At 38.6% G+C, this 9626-nt stretch overlaps 1 protein-coding gene across 1 annotated transcript; it reads right to left on the bottom strand.

The window, feature by feature from the left end:
* Positions 1–3957: 3957 nt before the first annotated feature.
* LOC306992752 (uncharacterized protein) lies at positions 3958–9142 on the bottom strand. Its single transcript, XM_079601908.1, has 13 exons — positions 9016–9142; positions 8324–8517; positions 8061–8201; positions 7402–7540; positions 7060–7252; positions 6843–6984; positions 6352–6495; positions 5937–5992; positions 5642–5823; positions 5149–5549; positions 4828–4924; positions 4551–4740; positions 3958–4465 (listed from the first exon to the last, which is right to left on the bottom strand). Exons 1-13 carry the CDS (start codon positions 9133–9135, stop codon positions 4320–4322), a joined length of 2145 nt encoding a protein of 714 aa, XP_079458034.1. The 5' UTR covers positions 9136–9142; the 3' UTR covers positions 3958–4319.
* Between the last annotated feature and the right edge of the window lie 484 nt (positions 9143–9626).

The following is a 9626-nucleotide window of genomic DNA, read 5'->3' as shown; positions in this document are numbered from 1 at the left end:
TCCTGCCATCTTGTGATCCCACAACACTGTTACAATATAAAAGAATGTTATTAATCTATCCCTAAGTATTAAATACAATATTCTGATGTACCGCAAAGCTTAAGAGGGTCTGCTAAAAGTAGATGTCATCTGTAGATTCCTCCTTTCAGAGATTGTATGGTTCTCAGATGGGCTTTAAAAGTAGCGCTGGTATTCTAATAATTTCTCCCTTTATCCCAAAGAGTAAAAATCTTGAGACAAAACAATGGCACTGACATATTTTAAGATATGTCAGTGCAAGTTGCTTTCAGTTAAACATACAGCTCAAACATGCATTTTAGTCTTGGACTACACATGCCTCGTCTGTGAAACTGGGGGGTTGACCTTCACGACCCAACTCCAGTGTGAACGCGGCTCAGTGGATGATATTTTCTCAGTCTTCGAACGCCACCTGGTGGAAAACACTAGTAATCTGTCCAGACTATATTAATAATCACAATCTGTCATCACTTGCTGTTCTCGTTGTTTTTGTAGTTGTCATTTTCAGGTCTTTGTTATGATTTTCCTAGATATTTCTTGATTGTTGCCATGTTTCTAGTTTGTTAATTGGTTTCTAGTGCCTCTTTAATTGGTTTCTAGTGCCTCTTGGTTTAAATGCCTCTTATTCTCCTATTTGTGTGTATGTTGGAGAGGAAAGAAGACTTCTAGGCTCTAGTTTTACTTGTGCGCAGTATACACCCCTGGGTTTCAGCCAGGACACAAAGAATGAGGAGAATGGTGCGTCTTTCCCAAGTGTATTCAATGTTAGTCTAAAAATAGTATAAATGTTTACATATTCACAGATGCATCAGTCACTTCTTAATTCAGAATACCAACATTCAGTATTAAATAATAGTTAAAGCTCTAAATACGCAGAGGATGGGCAAATGAAGACAATATAACTATTGGTCACATAAAAATTACTTTGGCATTAATATACTATTTTCATGATTCCAGATCCATTAACAAACAATCAAATTTTCCAAAATAGCATAATCAAAAGGAAATAATACTGGATAATCCTTATGCAGAACAATTAGTATATTTAGACATACAACATAAACAACACAAACATTTGACTGTATTTAGCAGAAATCACGTTACACATCTTGTTTATCCGTCAAGCGATCGCAAGTGAATCCATACATGCACATGGAAGTGCACAAAGCTCAATGATACACTTAAAACATGCTTAAAACATAGAGAAATCAAAGATAACTTACTTTATGGTCATGTACTAATACATTTAACCAGAGGTGGACAAAGTACATAACTTCCTTACTTGAGTGAAAGTACAGATCCTACTAGTCAAGTATTACCCCGTTACAGGTAAAAGTTGTAGACCGATTTTTTATTTAAGTAGAAGTACAGACGTACTCGTTTTTAAAAGTACTTAAGTATCAGAAGTAAAAAGTAAATGTCAATACATTTGTGGCGAGCAGGATGTGGTTGACGGCCGTATACGATACGAGACCTGTGCGTCGCGCAGGTGTTGCTCATTATCAATCAAAACAGAAAGACCTATTTGCTATGAATGCGTGCACTGCGCCGATTATCTGTCTTCATCCATTTTGCCATCAGTTGATTAGTATTCAAAGAAAATGATGGGAGCATAAGTGACACAGCATGGACTACATGTAGTGCCAAAGGGTAACACCTGCCATTCAAAGACTTTAGGAGGCTCATCCACTTTCAGTTCATGCCAAAGGGAACCACATTAGGGGGCAATCTTCTGGAAGGAGGCGGACCTGATGAAACATTGCCTTTATGTCACCACTTACTGCAACTGGATGCTCCCTAAATCTGATGAGTACACCTAGCAATGGTGCTCCAAGGGTAGGGCCAGGCAACATATACTGGTTAAGACTTTGCCCATGATATTAGTGGGAGCAGTTGAAAACAACATGGGATATCCCATTATGACTGACAAGATGATGGGGTATATACAAACATTCGTGTTTGCCTTGACACAGGTTACAGGGTTTCTTCAAGTCACACTGAGCAGCATGATGAGTCCTGGCACAGTGCCAACAACGATTATTTACTCAAATCCAGTCTTTGGCCCGGTAAGTGGTAAGTTTAGCAAACGCTTTGCATTGACTCAAATAATGCTCTGTATTATTACAGAAGGAACAGAACCGTTTCACTTCGACTGGCTTGGTCGGTGGAGTAATACCCTTCTGAGGGGACAGGGAAGTTTTTAGCCTCTCCAACCCCAAGAAGAATTGCTACAGTCTTTTTACTCTGTACAGATGTAGAAGTCTGTTGGTCTGGAACTCTTAATGAGGAAATCTCAACATCAAAGTCATGACACCAGGCTTCATATTGGAGCCAGTTTGAGAGATTGTATAAAGTAGGTACAGTTCCAGGTTGCCGAAACATGTGACGGCAGAACTCAGCTCGCTGCTCAGAAGGAAGTTTGCTCAAAAAACATGCAACATGTGACCCACAATTCAGTTCAATGTCACCTTCAGGTCATAAAGTCTTCAATAAACCCTCCAATGACTTTACATCAGGGGCTTCCAGGATACTGGCAATTTTCCTCAAAGAGAGTTGGTGGGGCTGACCAAACTTCTCATGGCGGGCCATCATGGTGTCAGTAAATGGGTGAGTTCAAAAAAGCATCGGCAGTCAGCTTAGCTTCATCCAACTTTAAGTGGTCCACAAGTATTTGATTTTTAAAGAGTTCAGTCCCATCTGGAGGAAGCACATTTTCCAAAGCTATTCAAGTCTGGCGAACTTGGATCTGGTCAGCTGAACTTGGGGATAGTAGGGGTAGGCTCTCTATACACATACTCAGACACTGATGTGTGGGTTAAGTGTGGCATGTCTAACTCTTCCTTAACCACATGTGCTAGACGACTCAACTGAGCTGGTACGGACCCAAGTTGGGGAGAAGAAACTGGAATTTGGGCTCGTAAAGGTTTCCGATATGAGATCTGTGCAGCTGAGGATAATAACACTCTGAGGTCTTAGGGTGTTGGAGGCGGTGGTAGCACATCTGGATTTTGAGATCAATACTGAGAATAGCGGTATGCTTGTGAAAGGTGAGCCTGTGAGACCCTTATTTCGAAGACTTTGGTACCTCTGGTTGGTATGTAGCTGTGTCAGGTTTTGTTCACTTTAAAGCCTCCATACCCCTTCTCAGTTCTCAGTCGGGTTCGGGCCAGGGTGGAAGCCCAGGCCACTCTTCATCATCAGCTGATGTGGCCAGCTCTGTCTGGTCTATACGACAGTAAGGACTGGATGGCAGTTAGGGTTCTGGTCGCACCGGAGGACGATCATGGCTTTTAGTTGTGCCGAGGTCTGCTCTAAGGGTTTGGGCAAATTTATCAGTTTTTTGAACTCATTATGAATTTCTTTCAACTCCATCAGGTCAGTATGAAAGGCTTGGTGTGATTGCAGGAGCTGTGCATTTTCTCTGCGAATGGCTTGGAGCTCATTATAATGTGTGTTTGTGTGTGTGTGTGTATGTGTGTGTGTGTGTGTGTGTGTGTGTGTGTGTGTGTGTGTGTGTGTGTGTGTGTGTGTGTGTGTGTGTGTGTGTGTGTGTGTGTGTGTGTGTAAATATATTTATGTGTACTTTTTTTCTGATAAACTACTTTTTTTTAACTTTTTTTTAATTAGCATTAAAAGTACACTTTGAAGGCTTTTCAATGTGCCACAAGTACAGTATTACTGTAATACCATGACTACTAGGCACTGCTTAAGTTCGTATCAGTAAAGGGAAAAAACCCAATATGAAAACTAACTATACATGTGAAAGTTGTGTGACGTAGTGCTAGTTTCAAATATTCCGAAAATGTTTAGCCCAAAGCTTTGCAACATGTAAATACCTTTTGCCGTGTAAGCAGTAGTCATGTTGGTTACTTGTATGCAATACTTTTAAGAGACAGGTACACTAAGGCCTATGTTTTAGGTCATAATACTTAGGCTGTGTAATTGTTATGGAGATTTAATTGTGAAAAGAAGAATACATGTAAATGACAAGCATTAGCTGACATGAAACATTTTAACAAACTTATACAGTGAAGTATTACAGTATAAAATCCCTCCTTCATCCACACTTTATATCTTAACAGTTCAGGAAAATTTATGTTGGGTTTCCATATTATTCTACAGTACACATGTGACTAGAAGTTACATTCATGCACACAGAACAGATGTTTTTGTTATAATATTACCAAACCAAACCAAACTAAACTAAAAAAAATATTTTGCAGAAACCACAGAAATACATGCCACCAAAATATGTTGATTAACTAGTTGCCAACATTTGATCGTAGTTCAAACTGATCCGATCAAATCTCATTTGTCTTCAAAAGTTGGTAGTTGATCTTTGATCCCCTGGATTTGTAGAACATTATTCCACACACCATGGCAACTACTGCTACGACACATCCAGCGACGAAAACAAGGTTCAGGTTCAAGCTTGGACTGATGGCCTCTGGAAACAAACAAGGGACATTTTAATTTACAATTCTACCTTTTGCACAATCTGCATAATCTACCATGGTAAAGTTAGGACGTACCAGTGAGTGATGCGCTCCTCTTCAGCCGCAGGGGTCCCTGGGAGATGAAGTGACTTCCGGTCTGGATGCCAGCTTCTCTTTTGTGAACGTGTGAGGATGATGCAATGACCGTGCCGTTGGTGCAGCCCTGAGCACAGCGCGTGTTGGGATTGTTGGCTTGACATATGATAATGGAGCAGCTGATGAACACCTAGAGGGAAATTCAAAAAATCACATTCATTATTACAGTACAATAGTCTGTCATTCTTCAGTGTTTTTTTTTTTTGTCCATCCTTACCTGGTCATATTGTCCAATAAACTTGAAGGCCTCCATACTGAACTTGACACTGGACTCGTGACTTGTGTAGATGTGAACGGTTTCATCAACCCCGCATCTGAAATACATTGACAAATTTGAATAATTTGTCGGAGAATGGCACTGCTGTCAAAGCATTTATTTTGGACACATATTTACATTACATGCTTAAAAATAATGATTCTTTTTTTGCCATTTGGGATACTCAACCATGTAGTATATGAATTTTAAAAAGTTATTTTGTCATTCAACATTGGAGTCTATTACTATAATAACACTATTGGAGTGTTTTTAGATTCTTACCCATTTGTGATGATGGGATAAGAGATGGGATAAGTGGGATTATCAGAGGGTGAAGCTACACAGGACTCGAGGAAGATCTCAGTGTTTTGCACGAAATTGACAGGTTCGATCTCCATGTAGATCGGCTGTCCCACGTTGTACTCCAGTGGGTAGGTGTTGGGAGATCTCATGTTGTTGAAACTGCCGGTCTGATAAAACTCAAACTGATAGCTGAATGAGCCGAAGCCTCTCTCAGTGAAGTTGACAGCTTGCCTGTGAGCATCAAACCTCGTGGTGATGCTGCTCTTTTTCTGGTACTTGCACATGACTTCAATTCCAATCTCATTTTTCCTGGTTATGATATGGTTTGGATTGTCGAAAGTCATAATTGTGTTCTTGAAGATGAGATGTTCCTCAGTCTCCTTCAAAGAAACAAGTATAAAAGTAGTTTAGATGCAGTGGGAAACTTTTTATTATTATTTCTATATCTATAGAAACTCATTGAACTCCTTACTTCGACTTGAGTACCGCATCCGGTAAGAGAGAACGTTGTAAACACATGCGTGCTATTGGAAGACACTAAACAGGAAGCATTATAGTTCAGCCGCAAGTGATCTCCGTGGATCCCTGAAATAGTGGCTCTTTCTATTGACACCGACATTGTGTCTCTAGAGCAAGTCACTTGAGCTCTTGGACCTTGAACAAATAAAGAACAATCGTGATAATGTAGATAAACTTCATTTTGACACACAAAGAATTCATACATCAAATCAAATGTCAAGAAGAATTTCAATAAATGCTGTAAATACCTTCAGCCTCGACCACGACAATAACACACCTCATCTCAGACTGATAGTTCCTTGACCTAAAATATTACGATTAATTAGCTTCATTTCATATGGCACATTTGGTAATACTTTACTTTACAGTGTCCTTGTTACACATGTTATATGTAGTTACAGTACTATATTAATATAAACAGAGCAATTCCAATAGGGTCCTCTCACCATCGGTGCTCGGGCCCTAATTAACTATATTATGAATAATTAGATGCAACTAACCCTAAACCGAACCCCCAACCTAACCCTAGAGTAAATACATGTTTTTAATAATTATTACACAGTACTTAAATGCATAACTACACTGTAACACGGACACCTTACAATAAAGTGTAATCGCACATTTTGATTTGAGTAATCTATTGAGTAATCTTTGTAGTCATACCCATTTAGGCCCTCTGCAATGAAGCAAATTGGATGGTGCTGGCCAAAGTTATCTGATGTTGGTGTCCAGTTGATCACATACTCTCCAGTGGTGGTGATCTCCTTTGTGCTGTTCAGAGGTCCACTAAAGACCACGTCAATGATGCTGGAAAATCATGGTAGAAAAGAAAATCAAACTAGATGCACATGTATCAGTTTAAAAAAATTACCCTGTTTTGGAAGTTACAGTGGTTTTAAACCTTTTTGACTCCATGGCCCTTTACTGTCAACAACAATATTCGCATTTACGGAAATTAGTTTTGTTCATATTTTTTGACAATATGTTTGAGATCGCGAATATGAGCCAGATGCTGAATGTACTGGGATGAGGACAGTGATAATGGTATAAAACATCTGCTCAAACTGAACCCTTCCAAGCTCCAAAGGGTAACAAAATGTGCATTATTTTATTCTTCTGTAATTGAGAATTTCATATTATCGTTTCCTTCATACCTTGAGTAGGTTGCCGTAGCTTTTACTCTGATCTCTAGCTCTTGATTGACACGAGCCTGTAGGTGTTCTCCGTGATGAGGTGTTGGGTGGATGAACCGAGGTAGATATTCACCCTCAGTGCAAGACGGTGCCGGAGCCTCCACTAAACACAAAACATAACATGAAGGTTGAGGCAGAGCATCACAATTAAAACCCTGCTTTCAGCACTGACTGGTACCTTCTAAAGCGAACTGAAGAGGTATTTTGCTCAGTGGTGGATTGGAGGATCCAGCGACAAACGGGGTTCTGACCACTCCGGCCATGGCAGTGTAGTTTAGATTGATGTTCTGGGTGGGATAGTCTTCCATCACCAACTCAAATATATAAACACCACCTACTGAAGAGTTGCCATATGACAGAGTACATGTGTTCTGGAAAGAAGAAAGATATGAACAGTGAATGATACACTCAGTAGCAACCAAGTCAGCCGAGAACACGTGGGAGAATGAAAGAAAACACTTCTTAATTTTGTATAATGATCAACATACATGATTGTACATTATTCCTGACATATTCTCACCTGGTTTAGAGTGAATCCGGCATGTTGGGTGCACATTCCACACTCATTTGCAGACAAAACTCCATATCTACACCTGACCTGATCATGATCTGGATCGCAGGACAACAGATTGTAGTTCCTGGGGCAGTTCTGAGGGACTCTAGAAACAATCCAAAAACAGTCATCTTGAAATGAGTTTGACATTTTTGTCATTTTGTACACAGGCTTGACACTGAAGACACATTTACACTAACCCTTTTCTAAAACGTTTTTGCAATTAATTTACAACAACGGTTCCCAAGGTGACTTTTACTGGATCATAATAAAAAAGAATAGGGTAAATCAGAAAATCGAATAATAAAATAAAATTATTACGAAATATACAAATAAAAACATCATCATTGTGATATGTTGGTTATTTTGAACACTGAACATTCTAATAGCGTATGTCAGAGAGATATCTTTTCAGATCAGATTTTTTATGATTCCTAAAAGCTAAAATACTAAAATTGATAGCACACCTAAGCTTTAGATTATTAAAAAAAAGTCTGAATGAAGGTTGTACATTTCCTCAAGAAGAAGACTGAAAATGAGAAGTTTCAGTAGTTCTGCATTTAATTAAAAATGGGGCCATTAAAAAGCTGGCAGACGCTATTTTGATGAAGACAAACTGACTATACCTGACAATGGGAAGTGTGGTGGCGACTGGAGATCTGTTGGGCTCAGAGGTGTCAGATCTCACTCCAAGGTCAATTTGTGTGAGAAGTTGCCAGTTTCCACCAGATGTGACTGTGTTATAGATCCAGCAGCAAGTACTTTGGCTGTTGACACATGCATAGACTTATTCTACATTGGTAATAAATGAATCGTATATTATCTTCAGTGCTATTACTGTAGATAATGGTGTATCAGATTAGTCTTATTCCTCTGAATAAGTGCTTACTGCAGCTGAAACGGGCTGTTGTTGGGGACGGTCCTCTTCATGACTGCCTCAGTCTGGCACCAGCTGCCACCATAGGAGCTGCTGTCTACACGACCACTCAGATAGTAACTTTTACTGCCACAGTTTCCAGACCCGCAACTCCAGTAATCATTTGTATCACAGCCATGAAAGGACTGCTTGAAGCGGATGTCCACCTGAAAGAATACATTTTTAATAACTTCTCAACATCCTTTGATTTTTCTAGAATAATATTATAATACACATTTTAGAATAAAAATTAGTCTTGCTTAGGCTAGTTTCATAATAACTTATGTATCCTAAGTCTAGCCTAATTGGACAAAATTACAGCCTGATTTTAAATGGCACACAATTAAAATATAATGTGACATTTTCCAAAGCAACCATATTATAAAGTTATCATTATATTATCGTAATATGATTATATTATCATTAAATTATCATTATATTATCATTCAATTAATGATAATGCTTTTCATATTTTAAGATTTGAAATCTAGGACAATGATAAAATAATAAAATCTAAAGACATTTGAAGAATTACCATTATTCTAAAAGGATTTGAACCTGAGATATTTTTTGTGACAGTTATATATTTATTTTAAAAAATGCATAAAAGTGCACCTAATTGGAAAAACACCTGTGAATAAAGCGGTTGTGAATAAAGGTCTCACCACGTAGGATCCATTAATACCCTTTCTTGAGCTGAAGGTCATTGATCCTCCTTGGAAGTGAGAGGCAGTGGCTGTGGATGCCAGCACCAGCAGAGCTGAGAGCAGAGAAGAGACACTCATGATGCTGATGGTCCTTGCCGATCACTGCGCTGTCCTTATAAAGGGCCTGATGGAGGAAGTCATCCAAAAATAATTACAAAAAAGTTGCCCCGTAAAGGAAAGGAAAACTACTCCTCCTCCCCAAAGAATGATTGGCATGCAATTGCTTTGTAGCTCTGATCAAGATATTTTGAGATCTTTTATAGTTTTATTAATTTTTATTTCCTCTTAGTGCTTCAACTTAACATTTCAGTTAACTGCCAAGTCAACATTAATAATTTTAATTTAGTTTAGTTTATGTTTTTCCTCTACTATTTATATTTTATTTAATTTCAGGTTTATTTCAATTAACAAAAACATATTTTTTTAATAGTTACCAGTAATAACCCTGCTACAGTGAATAAAAGCATTTCAATGTTCAATTGCTCTCCTCCGATGCAATCAGAATTAAGTAGAAGATGCCACAGTATGTTTATCTGGTAATCAAAAGTATAAATCATGTTTCATGCACT

The sequence above is a fragment of the Phoxinus phoxinus genome, assembly GCF_949152265.1.
Source record: "Phoxinus phoxinus genome assembly, chromosome: 24".
Taxonomy (NCBI): domain Eukaryota; kingdom Metazoa; phylum Chordata; class Actinopteri; order Cypriniformes; family Leuciscidae; genus Phoxinus; species Phoxinus phoxinus.
This window is presented reverse-complemented; position numbering and strand designations above follow the sequence as displayed.

Excerpts from the sequence above, each read along its gene's own strand:
- LOC306992752 (XM_079601908.1), bottom strand. The coding sequence starts at position 9,135 with ATGAGTGTCTCTTCTCTGCTCTCAGCTCTGCTGGTGCTGGCATCCACA. Across the intron at positions 8,518-9,015 it reads GTATTAATGGATCCTACGTG|GTGGACATCCGCTTCAAGCA; the intron begins GTGAGACCTTTA and ends GTATTCTTTCAG. Across the intron at positions 6,496-6,842 it reads GCTACGGCAACCTACTCAAG|CATCATTGACGTGGTCTTTA; the intron begins GTATGAAGGAAA and ends ATGATTTTCCAG.